This window comes from Tupaia chinensis, unplaced genomic scaffold (genome assembly GCF_000334495.1).
Source record: "Tupaia chinensis unplaced genomic scaffold, TupChi_1.0 Scaffold144806_1, whole genome shotgun sequence".
NCBI lineage: Eukaryota > Metazoa > Chordata > Mammalia > Scandentia > Tupaiidae > Tupaia > Tupaia belangeri.
Window position 1 is genome coordinate 1,054,709 of NW_006204667.1, and position 19,502 is coordinate 1,074,210.

General features: G+C 44.0%; 1 protein-coding gene across 5 annotated transcripts in view; it reads left to right on the forward strand.

Moving 5' to 3' along the window:
• The first annotated feature begins 6 nt into the window (after nt 1-6).
• The window catches only part of CEP120 (centrosomal protein 120), a 76,965-nt gene continuing 57,469 nt past the window's right edge, over nt 7-19,502 (forward strand). For 3 of the 5 annotated variants that reach the window (XM_006167471.2, XM_027767858.1, XM_006167473.2), the window contains exons 1-5: nt 7-47; nt 4,014-4,170; nt 7,119-7,233; nt 11,119-11,260; nt 18,010-18,158. In XM_006167471.2, coding sequence (XP_006167533.1) covers nt 4,043-4,170; nt 7,119-7,233; nt 11,119-11,260; nt 18,010-18,158 — 534 coding nt within the window. In that variant the 5' untranslated portion in view covers nt 7-47; nt 4,014-4,042. Of the gene's footprint in view, nt 48-1,579; nt 1,757-4,013; nt 4,171-7,118; nt 7,234-8,177; nt 8,302-11,118; nt 11,261-18,009; nt 18,159-19,502 lie in introns of those variants that run through there. The other 2 variants (XM_006167472.3, XM_006167474.3) reach the window with 2 other exon arrangements.

A 19,502-nucleotide genomic window follows, 5' to 3' on the forward strand; every position in this document is an offset into this window, starting at 1 on the left:
GGTCTCCAAGTCCGACCAGCTGCTCATCGTCGTGTCCATCCTAGAAGGTGAGCGCTTGCAACTGCGGCTTCCTGAACTTTGGCACTGGGGCGCGGGCCCGAGGCTTTGCTACCCTGCGGAGCCCTGATGCCCTGCTCGTGTGGTCCCCGGAGGTCTGCTCGCAGTGGTGCGTGGTGAGGTCGGTCCGGCCGTGGGTTACACCGTCGCGGGGGAGTGTGAGCGCTCTTAAGGGAAGTGCTGGGAGCGTGCTAGGTGCGGCCCCGCAGGATCTCGCCGCGGCGTGCCGGCGGCTTCCCCACCAGCGCTCCGTGCCTGCGAAGCTCGGCGGTCTGCAGGGAACGTCACCTGTAAGGACTCTGCCAGACTCGGGATAGCCTCCTGCAGTCTCGGAGGTTTTGCGGAGCCAGTTCCCTTCCTAAGATTTGGTGGAGGCCTCAGGGGAAGGCCGTGCTGCTGTGCCCTGCAGTTCTGTTTGTTGCAGAAATGCCATGTTTACGGGGGACGCATCGACTGTCAGGCACTGTGCTGGGAATGTAAGAAAAAGACAGTTGGCTTTCAGAGTCAGGGTGTAGCATGGACAGTGCGTCCACAGATGCGACATCCTCAGGATGTGGAAGAGGGAATACGCACCTCTGTCTGGGGAAGCTGGGGAAGGTCTGCCAGAGGAGCTGACATGCATTTGGGTCCTAAAGATGATGAAGGGTTTGTTAGATGAAAAAAGGAAGGGCATTCCAGGCAGAGGGTCGATCAAGGCGTATGGAGAGGCCAGGCGTGTTTTGCCTTGCTTGAGTTCGTTCAGTTACTGTTCTTAACCAGCATGATTGGAGAGCGCACTGCAGGAAGGTAGGCCTGCGAGTTGGTTGGCCAATTAGGACAGGTTTTGAATAACATAAGGAGGAGGAGTCCTCTTGGGACCAGAGCAAGACTAGAGGCTGGGTTCCCTCCACCCAACTTTAGTTTTTTATTGTGTGTATGTAGGGCTTGGCCCCACGGGGGAGTTGGGTGAGAAGAAAAGAAATGGTCTTCAATGTTGTAGAGTTTGGGAATAGCAGAGCGACCAGAAGCCACACAGGACTGAAATCATCTTGTCATTTGGTTAACAACAAAACTGTGCTCTCTGCTGTGGGGAAACAAATACAGTATCCTTTTCAAGGATGTCAGGATCTCCGTAGGGAGGTGGGTGAGTGTGCAGGCTGTGTGTTGGGGTGTAATAGAGCATTAAAAATCTGTGCTCCGGACTGTAAGGACAGCTTTGGGGGGCAGCATGGGGATGATGGCTGAAGTGCCTTGAGTGTAAGGTTCTAGCTAAGCGAGGAGAGATGGAGGTCAGTCCAGGCCTTTGTTCCGCCCAAGCCAACATGGGGATGAGCATGGTGGTTGAACGCGGAAGGTCAGTGAGATGGCCAGGGTAGGGGAGGCGAATCTTTAGGAGTACTTGCGTGGTGGTAAGAAATAAGCTGGTGTGACTAAGAGTGAATAGGCCTTGGAGATTTGGAAAACCACAGAGTTGACATTCACGTTCTGGGACAGGCTGGCAGCACATCTTCCTAAACAGAGGGAGTTTCTCAAGGTCAGTGACCGGGCGTGTGCAGGAACAGAACCCAGGGTCAGGGGTGCCAGCTGATCGCAGCCGCAAACACCCCTGCTCACTGCTCCTCCTCACCGTGTGTGTGAATTCGTCCTCACAACACCGTTGCCTCAGCCGGGGACCTGGGAGTCATCTTCACCGTGGATTTCTGCCCACCGCAGCTTCCAGGTGCTCACCAAGGGGTCTCGATTTTATTTCCTCAATCACGCATATGCTTTTGAGTGAGTTTCTCCTGTGAGTGCATTAGTCAGGGACCTTCCTTATCTACCTAGTTTACTGTAATAATCTTTTCAGTAACCTGTTTCCTGAAATTTCTTCCCTTCTTTTCAGTGACATCTGGAGATAATACAGTGTTCTTAAATCCTTTGGTGTCCTGAAGGATGGTCTTCAGGCTTAGAACAGCACGCATGCCCCTTGTGGTAGACGTCTTGCCTGCTTTTTCCATCTCTTTCCAAAAAAATATTCCCAGCCCCTCAGCTATTGTGTATTGAGCTGTGGGCAATCTCTGGACCAGACTTCTAGAAATACTCTTTGTTGGGAAGAAAATGATGGAATATCTAACATGAGCATAATTTGGGCAAGAACAGTGATATTTCTTTTTATTGAAGGACTGAAATTTATTCAGGGCTAGCTGATGGCATGGTGGTTGAGGCAGCTGGATCTTACATGGCCCACTGTGTGGTTCAGGACCCGGATCTGGCAGCTTGGAAAATATACTGGTCACATGTGCATACTTGCCCAAAATACTGCGAGGAGACTGGAGGAGTGGGGATTGCAGTGTGGCCATCACCTCTGGCGGGGGTGACTTTGCTTTCTGTCTCTGAAAGCATATATGCCCTATGTAAAAGTTAAAAGAAACGTTCTCCAGCTGATAGACGTAGGGTAACAACCTCTCAGCTTCAGTTTTCCCATCTGTAATATAGGTGAAATAACACCAACTCTATAGGGTTGTATAAAATGAGTTATTGTTACAAAGTACTGTGAAAATTTCCTGGCACATTAAAAAATGTAAATACGACTGTTACCATAATCTAATGAGAGGTAAAATGTTTTACAGTGGTCTGAAATAGAAGAGGCCAATGAGGATGCTAACTTAAGTCGAAAATAATGGTCAGCAAAAAGATTGAAACATCAAAGGACGGAAAAGACAGGGTTTCTGTTCTTGGGGTGTTCACTGTCTTTGGGCAAGGCAGGCCCCTGTTTGTTTCATGCATACCTTCTGTTCTCGAGTTTGTTGGAGATTCTTTTATTATATAATAGTCTGGCTGAAAATAGAGGTTTGTTTTTCAGGCTACCAGGGCCAGGACTCAAACAGAGCAGTTGACAGTGTGGGATCTAGCCCCCTTAACCACTGGGCCACAGGGCTGTTTCTTTCTTCCAGAACCTCAGTTCTCTGAGGGCAATTTTGTTTACTCTTTTCGCATTTCATTGTCTGATATAATACTTGACTCTGAGTGTCCCTTCAGTAAATATCGAAGAAATGGGGTTAGGCAGTATGATGAAAAGTGGTGTGCAGATAGAATATTGTAATATTTCTGGAAGCTACACATCAATGTCCTTGAGAATAAAATGGATGGCTCTGTGTGTGAATTTCTCTTTCGCTAATTTGGATAGTATTTTTAACAAAGTTAACAGAAAATTAAGATGCAAATAAATTATTTTTGCTGATTTAATTCCCCAGCTCTTCAAATGTCTGATCCATATTAAGTACTGATATAGTAAAAATCTAAAAATTGATTTAATGACATTTTTAACTCTTGAGTTCTAAATGTCATTGAAGGCATGCTTAGAATGTGCCCAAGGAGAGTAGTGTTGACATCAACCAAGATCTTGTTAGAAGTGCAGAATCTCGGCCCATGCGAGAGCGACTGACCCAGAATCTGTAAGTTAGCCAGAGTCCCAGGTGATTCATATATACACTAGTGTGTGAGAAGGGCTGATTTTATAGTTTGCTTTTTTTTTGGAGAGGTTTTTACTACAGGGCGTGTGCGCTCACCAGACAGAGAGAGACAGAGAGACAGAAAGCGAGAAATCACTCCCCCAGCGGGGATGGTCACGCCACAATCCCTTCTCCTCCATTCTCCTCTCGGGATCTTGGGCATCCATGCACATGGGCCCCACATGAATTTAAGCCACCAGGTCCGGGACTCGAACTGCGGTCAACAACATGGGAGTTCAGCGACATAGCCATTACGCTAACTGCTGGTCCCACAAATTATAGTTTTTCATTTGATTCACATTTCCTATGACTCATGAAAGCAAAATTTTGTGTGTGTGTGCGTGTGTGTGCATGCGTGTTAATGAAATAATGTATGGAATGCATAAGTTAACTTCTCTTACTATATATCAGTTTTAAAAACAAGCTAAATGACCCCGTTCAATTGTCGTGTGTGTTGGATTAATCCGTGTAGCCTTGTTTCCCCAGGTCGCCATTTCCCCAAACGTCCGAAGCACATGCTTGTAGTCGAAGCAAAGTTCGATGGAGAACAGCTGGCGACGGACCCTGTGGACCACACTGACCAGCCAGAGTTCGCCACCGAGCTAGCCTGGGAAATCGACAGGAAAGCCCTCCATCAGCACAGGTGACTTATTTTCCATTCACGTTAGCATCTTTCTTTTTTGGACAGGTTTTCACTGTAGGGCACGTGTGCTCGCCAGAAAGACAGAGAGAGACAGAGAGACAGAAAGTGAAAAATCCTGCCCCCGGGGGGATGGCCACGCTGCAATCCCTTCTCCTCCATTCTCCTCTCGGGATCTTGGGCACGCACGCACATGCGCCGGCGTGAGTTTAAGCCACTGGGTCTGGGACTCGAACCATGGTCGACTACGTGGGAGTCCAGCGACATAGCCATTACATTAACTGCTGGTCCCTACATTAGCACCTTTATGAGTCTTTTATTTTTTCAGACTGTTACAAGTGAATAACTTTCATCTCTCTCTCTAGGTTATAGTAGTATTTATTTACTTATGTTTAATGTGCCAGGAGATTTTCACAGTACTTTGTAACAAGTCCTTGAACTATCAGAACAACCTCATAAATTTGGTTTTATTCTCTCCCCGTGTCACAGAGGAAGAAGCAGAGGCCTGAGAGCTTCAGTAACTTGTGCTGAGTGTGTCGGCTTCGCAATGGGCCTCACAGTCTAGTCTAGCTCCAGAGCCTACGCTTACAACTGTCACTTTTGTCTTTTCTTTTCTTTTCTTTCTTTCTTTCTTTTTTTTTTTTTTTTTTGCTAACATGTGAGATAGTAGATTTTCTAGTTGTACCTTGGTGAGGCCTATCCAATATTAACCGTAAATTGGAGGCCTGGCCCCATAGCACAGTGATTAAGGGAGGCAGATAACACGTGGCTGGCACAGTTCAGACCCAGGCCCTGGCAGTTTGAAAAACACTGGGTGCGTGTGTGAGAGACTGGAATCACCGGAAGGAGAAATGGAGGACAGGGATTGCGGCGTGCTTCATGCTCTCTAGCAATTAAAAAGAAAAGTAGGAGATGGAGTTCACTGTACTTTTTCTTAGTTCATTCGTTTGTTGACTTGCCATGATACATAAAGATCACCAGTGAAAAGTTATGGAAGTAGTTACATAAGAGATTCATTGTAATTAATTCTAGTCTTGATTTTAGACAGTTTATTAATATATAAAGGATTTAAAGTTATAGCATTTTAATTTTTTTTATGATCTCTGTGACCAGAAGCAGGCAAGATCAGCAATACTTTGTTTTATTAAAGGATTGAAAATAGATTTCCTTTGGGAAACAGTCACTTTAATACTCGATTTTTCTCAGTACAAAGTCAAATCAATATATAAAGTTAAAGAGGGAAGCAAAGAGAACTTTTTTCCTATTGCTCGATCAGTCTATGGATTTATTTAAAGAGTTAAATTCTTAGAGAATATCACAATGTTGTTTTTACTTTCAGTAGCATTTGGAATATTTATGTAGGTAGAGTCCTGCAGTGCAGTGAAATTTTGCCAAGCGGTACCATTCTGGTTGTTGTAGGCCGAGAAAATAACAGATAAATTGAAATTGTGAGTAATGATTTTTTGCTAAATGCAGTTTCCAGTAATTGCATTAGATAAAAGTTATGGCCAGATCTGTTCGGCTCAGTGTCTGAGCCAGGAGAGGGGTTCCAAACTCAAAAGGACCTACATTGTATGAGTCCCTATCATGCTCATAGAAAGTGTCATGTGTTACATTATATGATGAATTTACATGTTCATAGTTCATGATCTTTGTGGTATTCCTAAGTTTGTGTTTAGCTACCAAAGAGCTATAAGTATAGTTGTATATTTGTAATTTGTGTGACAATATAAAAAAAATTATTTCAGTCCTGAAAATGCATTATAATTTTTGACCTTCAAAGTGATGTATATGCTATAGAAGCTTAAGAAACATTCATCTAGATGGTAGCCTCTTCAGCGAAAGAGATTACATTTTTGAGATTGTTGAGACCTGCAAGGCAAAGAGGAGATGGGATCCCCGAGTGGGAGAGACACTGGATTTGGGAAAGACAGACACACAAGTAGAGAAAAGCGGATCTGGGGCACAGTGGGTGTCTCTGGCGGAGATTCCATGGCACTGAGTCGTTCACATAGGGCAGCAGGGGAGGGAGTGGCGGGAGGTAGAGCCAGGTGTTTTCTGCTGTGACTGTGAGCATCTTGCATCGTGGGGTTCTAAATAAGCTCCACCTGGCCTTCTCTGGCTGAAACATAGTCTCCTTTAACTACTGCTGGCTGTGAGGCATGGTCCAGAGCAAGGGAGTTGGCTCTGCCTGTCTTTAAAGGTCACCATTGTTCAGTTCAGATCCAGCCACTCCCCAGATGTACATAAGTAGATATCATTAATTTTTGCTTTCTACAGGGCACACAAACTCTTCAGAGAGGGAAAGGAGAAAGCACCTCCCATGGGGAATGGTCATGACACAGTCTCTCACCCTCCATTCCTCCACCCTGTCAGGATTTTGGGGCACTCATGTACACAGGCTTGATGTGCTTCTCAGTCCACCAGCTCTGGGACTCGAACCACGCAGTTGGCTATGTGGGATCGGCTGCCTTAACCCCCCAGTCATAGAGCTAGCTGTACAATGTTCTTGCTAGTTGAAATTTTTCTTCGAAGATAGAAAATAGATATTGCTTATCCAACAAAATTATTATGGTAGCAGAGAGCATTTTATTTTCACAATTAAGGGAAAGTTTTTCTTTTATTTATTTATTTTTTTTTTTGAGAGGTTTTTGCTATAGGTTGTGTACGCTCACCAGACAGACAGAGAGAGACAGAGAGACAGGAAGAGAGAAATCACTCCCCAGGGGGGATGGCCATGCCGCAATTCCTTCTCCTCCATTCTCCTCTCAGTATCTTGGGCATGCACTCACATGCGCCTGGTGTGAGTTTAAGCCACTGGGTTCGGGACTCGAACTGTGATCGACTATGTGGGAGTCCAGCGACATAGCCATTATGCTAACTGCTGGTCCCAAGAGAAAGTTCTTTATTAAGCAAAAATCACTTTACTTATCATATAACTTATGTCACAGGCTACAGCGTACTCCGGTCAAACTCCAGTGTTTTGCCTTGGACCCCTCAACTTCAGCCAAAGAAACCATAGGTTACATTGTTCTGGACTTAAGAACCGCTCAAGAAACAAAGCAGGTAATGTCCTTTCGATATTTTGTTAATGATTATATTTACCAGTTGGTTATTTTCAGCTGATACAAGATGGATGAAAAGGACATGAAATGCTAGACCTGGCAGATCCTGGGCTTGAGCCAGTATGACAATTCTTATGTTTTAGTTTATGAATTTGTTTTAGAAAATTCCAACTTTTAAATCATTTTTTTGACCAAGTGTCTTTGTCAAAGAAACTCATGTCTAAGCTTAAACCTATCTCCAAGTTATTACCTCAAGTTTAACATGTTCAACTCATGAGCTTTTCTTTTTCTTTCATTTTACTTCTTTCTTTATTTTATTCATTCATTTATTTTTTAATTTTTTTGGAGACTTTTTTTTTTTCACTATAGGGCACGTGTGCTTGCCAGACAGACAGAGAGAGACAGAGAGACAGAAAGCGAGAAATCACCCCCCAGGGGGGATGGTCACGCCGCAATCCCTTCTCCTCCATTCTCCTCTCGGGATCTTGGGCACGCACGCACACGTGCCCGGCGTGAGTTTTAAGCCACCGGGTCCGGGACGCGAACCGCGGTCAACTACGTGGGAGTCCAGCGACATAGCCATTACGCTAACTGCTGGTTCCCTCATTCATTTATTTTTAAATTGACCAGAGAGACAGAGACAGAGAGAGAGAGAGAGAAGGAAAGTGAAAAAGCAAGCCACCAGGTCCAGGACTCGAACCGTGGTCAGCCATGTGAGAGTGTCTAGCACCTTAACCACCACACCACCTGCTGGTCCCTTTTTTAAAAACATTTATTTGTTTTTATTTATTTATGTGAGCTTTTCTTTGAGAGGTCCTCTCAGTGTTTTTGGCTTTAGTGGTTACTGTTCTTCCAGTCATGTAAGTTAGAGACAGAGCTGTCTCCTTTGACCCTTGCTCTTCTTCCACACATGCTTTTTTTTTTTTTTTCTTACTGATCTATCAGCTCTGCATTTTCGCTGTTGCCACCCTAGTCTGAGCCACCATCGTTTCTTACCTTGGCTGTCATGGTGGCCTCCTGCCTGGTTTCCCTGGGTCTCACTCGCTGCATGGCCTACGTAGTAGTCAGGGTAAGTGAACGTCCTTGAAACACACTTGGTGTTACGTAACCAGTGCCGTCGCTGTCTCTGAGCCTCCAAAGAAAAGCAGTCAGGCTTAATTCCTACGTTAGCTTTTTATTACTGAACGTATACTGCTGCTTAAGTCTTTCAAATATCCTCCAACTTTTTGGGATATAGTTGACTTTAGAAATCTGTCGTTTGGCTTTTTTAGTGTTTTATTAAAAATAAAGTAAAAAATTTAAAAAAGAAAATTTTATTTTGAATTCCTCTAATTTTTTTTTTTTTTTTGAGAGATTTTCACTGTAGGGCGCGTGCGCTCGCCCGACAGACAGAGAGAGACATAGAGACAGAAAACGAGAAATCACCCCCCAGGGGGGATGGTCACGCCGCAATCCCTTCTCCTCCATTCTCCTCTCGGGATCTTGGGCACGCACGCACACGCGCCTGGCGTGAGTTTTAAGCCACCGGGTCCGGGACACGAACCGCGGTCGACTACGTGGGAGTCCAGCGACATAGCCATTACGCTAACTGCTGGTTCCCAGAATTCCTCTCTTCTTGATTTGAATCATTCTGTTAAAGACAGTCTTGCCATGTGGCAGTCCTCCTGGTTCAACCTCCCAGTGGAAGTGGCAGACCTTTCCTTTTGTGGCGTCACTCTGGTATCTGCTGAAAATATTTGGCTAGTGGACTAGTTCGGGTTGAAAATAATCGATTCTCTGGGCCAGCAGGTATCATGGGAGTTACAATGGCTGCGTCTCACATGTCTGACTGCACAGTTCGGGTCCTGGACCTGGTGGCTTGAAAAACACACCAGGGGGACCAGCAGTTAGTGTAATGGCTATGTCACTGGACTCCCATGTAGCTGACCACGGTTCGAGTCCTGAACCTGGTGGCTTAAACTCACGCCGGGCGCATGTGCGTGTGTGCCCAAGATCCTGAGAGGAGAATGGAGGAGAAAGGGTTGTGGCGTGGCCATCCCCCCTGCGGGTTGATTTCTCACTTTCTATCTCTCTGTCTCTCGGGCGAGCACACCAGCCCTATAGCAAAAAAACTAAAAAAAAAAAAGAAAAAGAAAAAAACACACCAGGCACTTGTGCACTCATACCCAAGAACCCAAGAGGAGAGTGGAGAAGGGATTGTGCCATGACCATACCCCGGGGGAGGAGGGCTGCTGCTTCTCTCTCTCTCTGTCTCCCTCTGACAAGTACATGTGCCTTATAGCAAACTAAAAAAAAAAAGAAGTTGCTTTTCTGTAAATACATGTAAACACGGGACAATCCACATTTATTTTTCTTAGTTACATAATAGAAAAATACAAATTTTTCAAGTAGCTAAAAATCTGACTTTTTTTAGGCTAATACTCAAGATTCGAGACTATCAGTCATAAGTATAGAAACAAATTATACTGTACACTTTTTCTTTCTTTCTTTCTTTTTTTAAAGTTTGTACAGGGCAGGTGTGCTTGCCAGGGTGGGGAGAGAGAGAGAGAAATTCCCCCCACCTCATGGGGATGGCTATACTGCAGTCCCCTCTCCTCCATTCTCTTCTCAGGATTCCAGGCATGTATGCACATGGACCTGGCATGATTTCCAAGCTGCTGGGTTTGGGATTTGAACTGTACAGTTGGTCATGTGGGATTCAGAGGCCTTCACCTCCATGCCACCTGCTGGTCCACTGTACATTTTTATCTTTAAGTTGTAGATTTTTTTAAAACCATGGCCTTGTTACTTCTGGTTTACTTGTCAAACACAAGTTGGTGTAAAGCAGCAACTGCCGGCTCTGCTCGGGGTAAGCGCCAGTTACTGTATCTTGGATAACAGCTGTCAGTGCACTCTGTCTCCAGGTACTGAAGTGGCATCTCTGGTGACCAGTGTCTCCTGCACCAGTGACACACGCACACACTCCTGGGCCAGGAGATTTCCAGGCTGCTCTGACCCTGGAATCCTTGCTGTCCTTAATGTCCCTGCGAAGGGTACTCAGTAATCCAGGGTGCCTCGTTCTGTGTGAAGGCCTTTGCTTCAGCATCACCCAGGTACCTGGTGTGTAACCTGGGACTCTGCCGTCAGGCTCTACTTCAGATTTTTATTCTTTTCTTTTGTAAATTTACACTGAGATTTATCTTAGTTGCTATAAGTAGAACAAAGCAGAAATATGGCAGGAAAAAGTTATATTAAAAATTTTGAAAAAGTAAGGGTTAAGGAAACAAAATTGATACATTTTTGTTATTTAAGGGAAGAAATTAGGTGGAGACATGAGGCTAAAGGTTTTCTTTCCTTTAATATTCTTTGTGGGGACCAGCAGATGGCATAATGGTTATCTTGCTGGACTCCTACCTGGCTGACCACAGTTTGAGTCCTGGACTTGGCAGCTTGCATGTATGCCCAAAATCCCAAGAGGAGAATGGAGGGAAAGGGATAGTGATGTGGCCATCCCCCCAGGGGCTGATTTCTTGTTTTCTGTCTCTCTCTCTCTCTGGCATGTGCACGTGTCCTATAGCAAAAATCTATCTCTCTCTAAAAAAAAAAATACGTATATATATATACATACACACACACACGTATTTATTTCTGTTGCAGTACAGAATGGAAGCAATGAAGACCATCTAAAACTTCTACTTAGGTTTTTCAAAGGGAAATTTAGTTGATGATTTCCTAAGCAGGATTAATTTGTTGTGGGGAACCCACAACAACAAAATACCTTTAAAAAAAATTTTTTTAAAGAAGAGAAAGTGCTGAAAAGTTATATTTATTTAGAACCTTCTGGAACGTTTTCTAATACTTCTTTTTTCCCTATTAACTGTTAGCATGTTTCGTTGTTATCACATAGGCACCAAAATGGTACCAGCTGCTGAGTAACAAATACACCAAGTTCAAGTCTGAGATACAGCTAAGCATTGCTTTGGAGACAGACACGAAGGCGCCAGTGGATAGTTTTAAAGCAAAGGGAGCCCCTCCTCGAGATGGAAAAGGTTTGTGCATCATCTCTAAAGACAGGCCCTGGGATGTTAGGAATGGAGGGGATGTTGTAGGGGCTGCACTTGTGGGATTGTAAGATGATTTTATGCTAGCGATTAGATGTTATGACATTGTTACACACAGAGCACTCAGGATTCATAGCCGTTGCTTACAACCCCTGAGAAAAAGCGTTTCTGGGCCAGCCCCATTGTACAGTTGTTAAGTGCCTAGAAAACCAGATCCCACACAGCTGCTCATGGTTCAAATCCTGGCCCTGGCAGCTTGAAAAACATGCTGTGTGTGTGCATATGTGTGTGCCTGCCCCAGGTCCCGGTGGGATGGAGAAACGGAGAGAAAAGATTGTGGCCTGGCCGTGCCCCAGTGGGTGCCTCCTCGCGCTCAGGTGCGCACATATGCCTGTGCACACTGCGGTGAGTGCATGTGTTCACTCAAGAAAAAAGATTTTTTAAAGAAATAAGGGAAGCTTTTCTTTTCCTTATTTTTTTTTTTTAATAGTAGACCGAAGCAGAATTTTATATTTTTAAAAAAATTTCTACTTGGAAAGTGTTTTCTCTTAAGATAAGTACAGAAAAGCCCAGCATGGTTATGGTGTTCTTTCTTTATTAAGTGTAGTTTGTTTGTTTGTATTTCTTTTTAAATTACATCCTGCAGACATGCACAACCTCCCCACCTGTCACCATCCCTGCACCACAGTGGCAGTGTTACCATTGAGTCACATGGACTCCTCACGGTCACCCAGGGTTCGTGGTTTACATTACGGTTCATTTTTGCTGGGGTACATTCTTCAGGTTTTGACAAGTGCATATGACACGTATCTACCCCTGAGCTTTCATACAGAGCAGTTTCTGTGTCCTAGAAATCCTCTCTCTGCCTGTTCATTCCTGCCTCCCCACAGCAACCCCTGGCAGCTACCAGTCTGTTTAATTGTCTCTGTAGTTTTGCTTTTTATGGGACGTCACATAGGAATGATACATTGGGTTGTTGGAAAAGTCATGACTCATTTTTGCATAGAAAAACATAGAAAAAAATGTCATGACTTTCCAACAACCCAGTAGTTTGTAGCCATTTCCCGTTGGCTTCTGCAACGTAATAATACAGTGCGTTTGTGGCTTCTCTCCGTCCTTGCTCAGCTTAACTAGCTCATCTCTTTTTAGGGCTGAGTACTATTTCACTGTTTGGATATACCACAGTTTATCCACCCGTACTAAAGGACATCTTGGTTGTTTCTACCTTTTGGCAGTTATGAGTAAAACTGGTAAATACATCTGTGTGCAGGTTTCTGTATGCACAAGTTTTTGGTCTATTTAGGTAGATACCAAGCAGTGTGATTGCTAGGTTGGATGCTTAGAGTATATTTAGTTTTAGGGGCCAGCAGATGACGTAGTGGTTTTGTCACTGGACTCCCACGTATTCAACTGTGGTTCGAGTCTCAGATCTGGTGGCTTAAAACTCACGCTGGGCGCATGTTCATACATGCCCAAAATCCCGAGAGGAGAATGGAGGAAAAGAGACTGTGGTGTGCAGTCCCCTCGGAGGGTGATTTCTTGTCTTCTGACTCTCATTCTATAGCAAAAAATATCTCTCAGGGAAAAAATTTAAAAAGAGAGACTATATTTAGTTTTGTAAAAAAAACATAATAATCTCCAGTCTTCAAAGGGATGGTACCATTTTGCATTCCTACTGGCAATGGATTAAGAGTTCCTGTTGCTCCACATCCTCAGCAGCATTAGGTGTTGTCGGTGTTTGGATTTAGGCCATTTTATTGATAATAGCTCTATAATGCTATCTATTTTTTAATTATTATTTATTTACTTCCATTTGCTATTATTATTATTATTTTAATTTATTTATTCATTAATTTTAATTTGACCAGAGAGAGAGACACCGAGAGAGAGGGAAAGTGAGAAAGCAAGCCACCAGGTCCAGGACTCAAACCATGGTTGGCCATATGTGAGTGTCCAGCACTTTAACCACCACGCCACCTGCTGATTCCCGCTATTATTATTTTTTAATTTGCCTATACAGAGGCAGGGAGAGAGAGGAAGGTAAAGCCAGAAAGCAAGCTACAAGATCTGGAACTTGAACTGTGGTTAGCCCTGTGGGAATCTAGTGCCTTTAACCACCACGCCACCTGCCGACCCCAGTGGAACGTTGTTTTAATTTGTAATTCCTTAGTGACGTACTAGAATACTCAGTGTGTTTATATATGCTTACCTGCCATCTGTATATTATTGATGAGCATCTGCTCAATTTTTTTAATCAGGTTATTTATTATCATTGACCATTATGAGTTTGTGTATTTTTGATATAGCCCTTTATCATATGTGGTTTTTGAAAATGTTTTCCCTATTTGTAGCTTGTCTTCTTGTTTTCCTGACATTGTCTTTCACAGAGCAGCAGTTTTCCATTTCAATCAAGTCCAGCCTACCAGTTAGTTCATTTCTGGATCATGACTTCACTGTTGTATCTAAAAAGTTACTGCCTTGTTATGTAGGTTTCTAGGTTTGCCAAGGCCTTCTAGGTTTCTCTGATCATGTCTTCTAGAGTTTTATAGTTTTGTATTTTACATTTAGGCCTATGGTTCATTTTGAGTTAATTTTTTCTTAACTGCTACATTTTTTTTTAATTACTGAAGAGCATGTGTGCTCATGAGAGAGAGCAAGAGAGTGAGTGAGTGAGTGAGCATGCATGTTTCCTAAAGGGGAATGGTCACCCTATAATCCTTCTTCCTCCTTTCTCCTTCACTCAGCATTTTTTTTTTTTTTTTGAGAGATTTTCACTGTAGGGCGCGTGCGCTCGCCAGACAGACAGAGAGAGACATAGAGACAGAAAGCGAGAAATCACCCCCCAGGGGGGATGGTCACGCCGCAATCCCTTCTCCTCCATTCTCCTCTTGGGATCTTGGGCACGCACGCACATGCGCCCGGCGTGAGTTTTAAGCCACCGGGTCCGGGACACGAACCGCGGTCGACTACGTGGGAGTCCAGCGACATAGCCATTACGCTAACTGCTGGTTCCCTCCTTCGCTCAGCAGTTTGATGTGCATGCATATGCATCTGGAGTGTTCTTCAAGTCACCAGGCCAGGATTCGAGCCACAGCCAGCTATGTGGGATCCGGCTTCCTATGTGCAGTACTTAACTGCTGAACTACTTGCTAGCCTAAGTTAACTTTTGTGAGGGTCTCTGCTGCGGTTCTGTGTGCAGATTCAGGCATGGACTGGGGGTCTGGTATCCTCCCTGGTGAGGGGAACTGCTGACACGTGGATGTGGCGGTTTTCCAGTACCATTTGTTGCAGACTCTTTGCTCCACGGCATCACTTTTGCTCTTTGTCGGAGACCAGTCGATGGTACTTCGTGTGTCTATCCCTGGGCTCTTTTGTCAATACCACACCGTCTTGGTCACTGTGACTTTATGGTAAGACTTGAAGTCAGGAGTGGCAGTGCTTCAGCTGTGTTCTCCTTCAGTACTGAGTTGGTGGTTCTAGGTCTTTTGCCCTCTGTGTAAACCGTGGCTGCCCGTGACACTGCAGTCCCTTCTCCGCCATCTCTCCCCTTTGGGGAATTTCCCCAGTTTTCTAGTATCCATAAATAGTTTGTGGGGATTTTGATTGGGACTGTGTTGGGAAACACTGACGTTTTGACAATATCACATCTTCTCCTCATGAGTATGCACTGTCTCCCCATCGATTTTTTTGTCTGATTTCATCAGAGTTTTAGAATTTTTCTCCTATAGATCATGTACATATTTTGTTAATTTCTTACCTAAGTATATATATTTTTTTGGTAAATGTAAATGGTAATGTGTTTTTATTTCAAATTCTATTTGTTGGGGAACCAGCAGTTAGCGTAATGGCTGTGTCGCTGGACTCCCACGTAGTCGACCGTGGTTCGTGTCCCGGACCCGGTGGCTTAAAACTCACACCGGGCGCGTGTGCGTGCGTGCCCAAGATCCCGAGAGGAAAATGGAGGAGAGGGGATTGCGGCGTGACCATCCCCCCTGGGGGGTGATTTCCTGCTTTCTGTCTCTATGTCTCTCTCTGTCTGTCTGGCGAGCGCACGCGCGCTACAGTGAAAATCTCTCCAAAAAAAAAAAAATTCTATTTGTTCAGAAATAGAATTTGGTAGTATATTGCAAAGCTATTGACTTTTGCATGTCAACTTTGCGTCCTACAACCTTGCTGAAATCATTGATATAGGAGGTTGTGGTTTTCTTGGTCGATTCTTTTCACACGCCCATTTTCTGCATAGTTACACATGTTCTCTGTAAAGACAGTTTGTTTCTTCCTTCCCACACTGTATACCAAGCCACACTGACAAGGACTTCAGGTATGATGCCGAAACGGGATAGTCAGAGGGGATATCCTTGCCTCGTTCCTGGTCTTTGCGGTAATTTTGAGTTTCTTACGATTAAGTATGATTTTTGTAGACATTATTTGTTATGTTTAAAAGCTTCCCTCTCTTCCTAGGTTGCTGGGAGTCTTTATTGTAAGTGGGCTGTTGGATTTCGTTAAGTGCTTTCTCTTCATTTGTTGATTCATCATACAGTTTTTTAGCCTGGTGATGTAACTAATCGCATTAATTGATTTTTAAAAAATAATTATTTTATTTGACTTTATTTATTTATTTATTTATTTAAATTTGACCAGAGCAGGAGGGAGAGAGAGAAAGTGAGAAAGCAAACTGCCAGGTCTGGAACTTGAACCGCAGTCGGTCATGTGGGAGTCCAGCGCCCTTAACCACCATGCCACCTGCCAGACCCCACATTAATTGATTTTTGAATGTTGAACTACCCCCGAGTACCTGTGATAAGTTCCACTTGATCATAGTGTGTAATTCTTCTATACCTGTTGGTATGAAAGACATACAGACACACATATATACATTGATATATTCAATAGATTTAAATAAATATAAATGAAAAGATGTATATGTGTATACACATATACTTTTTTTTTTTTTTTTGGCTTGAGATCATCAGCATTTACCAGAGAGAGAGAAAGAGAGAGAGAAGAAATTACCCCCTATGGGGAATGGTCATGCTGCATTTTCTTCTCCTCCAGTTCTCCCTCCTTTTGGGATTTTGGACACACACACATATGCCCAGCCATTGGGTCTAGGCCTTGTCCTGTGTGGTTGGCCATGAGGGATCCGGTGCCTCCACCTCCCCGGGCCGTGGAGCCAGCCCAGTGTGCTAGTGTGGTGTGCAAGATTTTTGCATTTATGTGCATGGGAGATATTGGTCTGTAATGCGTGTGTTTGCTTTCTTACAATGTATTTGATTTTGATATTAGGACGTTGCTTGCTGGCCTCATAGAATGAGTTAAGGAATATTCTCTGTTTTTTTTTTTTTTTCTCTTTTTTGGAGATGTTTTTGCTATAGGGCATGTGTGCTTGCCAGACAGACAGAGAGAGAGAGACAGAAAGCGAGAAATCATCCCCCTGGGGGGATGGCCACGCCGCAGTCCCTCCTCCATTCTCCTCTCGGGATCATGCACACGCAGCACACACGCCCGGTGTGAGTTTAGGCCATCGGATCCAGGACTTGAACCGCGGTCGACTACCTGGGAGTCCAGTGACATAGCCATTATGCCAACTGCTGGTCCCGGAATATTCTCTGTTTCTATTTTCAGAAAAGAGTACATTCTTTCTTAAGTGTTTGGTACAATACACCAGTGAACTTATCTGGATTTGGTGCTTTCTGTTCCGGAAAGTTAGGCCCCTACCTCTTAATATCTTCAGATTGGCCATTAAGTTTCAACACCTGAATTTTGGAGGGAACATTTTGAAACCATCAGACATACACATCTTTTCAACTATATTTATTCAAATCTATTGAATATATGAATGTACACTGACACCTTCAATTCTAGCCCTACAATACAGATTTATTCCAGCTTCCTCACTTTCCATATTTGTAATTTCCTTTCTTGATGGTGAATAACCTGCCACATTTTAACTTCTAAACTCTATTGGTCTCACTATAATGGCTTCCTTTAAAGTGCTCAGTTTGTTAGATACTGTGTTAATCCTTTGTGATCTTATTTTATTTGACCTTTTCAACAACTACATAAAACTTTTCAGAGGAAATCACATAGCTTTTTTGTACAACTTGTAAATGATTGAACTGGGGGATCGAAACCTAGGAAATTGTGTGGTTAACAGCAAATATCCGTGCCTGTTCTAAAGTAGGTGTATTGCTTTAGGAGCAGCTCCTAGAAGAGGGACTGCTTGTTTATGGGGTTTGCGTATATAAAATTGCGATAGGCCCTGTTACCTACCCTCCAGTAGGTTATGTTGGTGTGCACCCGCCTACGTGGAGAGTGCCCCTATTTCTGTATTGTCCCCAGCACCGGATGGCATTTGTCATCTTAGGGGTGCACATGTGTGTGTATATTTTAAGTCAGCTTGAAAAACCTTTGTCTCTAGTCTCTTCATGCCAAAGCCATTTGATTATATCAGTTCCTCAAAATTGTTTTGTCGGTTCACTAGGAAACCTTTGTTAGATGGCTATTCTATATGGTTCATTAAACTAGAGATTTTAAAATGTTATCTTATTTTAGAAGGAAAACAGGGTCACTGAAGGTTTCTTGGAAGACTATACGAAGTGAAAGGAAACTTTATTAAGCTATTAACCATATCCATGAAAACTGCCAAGCAAACTAAAAAATATTGTCACCTCTTAAAACCCTACAGTGGCTCATGGCAGACTGCAATTTAGTCTAATTGTGTTTCCTCTGTGTAGTGCCTGCCAGCCTGTCTGAACTCGACCCTAAGGACATAGTGGCAGTGCTGAACGAGGAGGGCGGCTACCATCAGATTGGCCCAGCCGAGTACTGCACTGACGCCTTCATTCTGTCAGTGACCATAGCGTTCGCCACCCAGCTGGAGCAGGTGAGACTCCCTGAGGTCACGGTTCATTACTAGCGGTTAAAGAACTCGAAAGCATTTTAGTCTTAAAATCCTAGCTTTAGGTATTAAAAAGATCTGCAAGTAGACATACCACCCCCCTTTTGTCAGAGGGTGCGTGTGCTCCCCAGAGAGGGGGAGATAAAGCATCCCCAATGGGGCACGGTCTACCATAATCCCTTCCTTTCCATTCTCCGTCCGTTTGGGGCATGCACACACCTATGTTTTTCAGGTCGCTGGGGCCAGGACTCAAACTAAGGGGTGCTGTGTAGGAACCGGCTTCCACTGGGCCATGGGGCTGGCCTAGACTTTTTAAAATTTACTTTTTAACTGTTCCATTTTCCTGTATAGTTTATTATAAGGGTCTCAGTGTCAGAACACTTTCATTCTTTGCTGCTTTCCAGTTTTCTTGATCAGTTCTTCATTTTTTTCCTTCACAATGTTGCATGCCACACTTGAGGCCATGAAGCACCAAGCACCACAGCCGAAGGGCCCCAGTAGTCGTCTTCAGTGACCTATAGACTTGTCACATGCAGTAGCGTATTTTTTACCTCCATCTTCTGTGACAAGTTTTTGGGAAATATGTCATGGCAACCTTCATGCCACTTCAGATTCAGGCTTTGCTGTCCCTAAAAATTCTACATCCTGGCGATCCTGGCGACGAGCCCGAACACACTGCCGCTGCCCTGCCTGCACAACTGGTGGGAATCCGCTTGTCTCTCATCAGTGGTGACGTGGAAAGCTAGACTTCACTTTTTAAAATGAGTTCAAAAGTGTTTTCTTTTCATACCAAAGGATTTTTGTTTTAGGTAAACACCGAATCTCTGTGATCTGGTAGTGAGAAAATAAAACTCTCAAGGTTTAGGAATGTGGCCATCAGTAGGCATTCTTTCCCATCATGCTGTGTGGCATTGTGGGGACTGACATAAAATTATGTTTTAAATTCACTTTTTGAAGCCTTTACTTTGTGGAGAAATTTGCAAAGTTGGGAACACTTTTCTGTCAGTAATTCTCGGTGCCTTTCAGGTGTGCAATTATATTTGACCTTGTTTCTATGCTAACATATACTGCTTCGGTCATCGACGCTGGCAGGAGACATAGATCCTTAGGTCGGAAACAGGGCCTCGTTACTGTCGGCACAGCAAGCAGCATGAGTACTGGCTTGTTTCCTTCCGTTCCCCAACCCCGGGCCCTTGGGGGCTACACGGAGGGGGTTGCTCTACACACAGCAGGTTTCGTCACCCTTCTTATAAGCAGTAAGCCGTCCTGGCCTTTGTCCAAAAGGCACATCACTGTGTCTCTCGAGGTGGTCAGTGGAATGGGCGGATG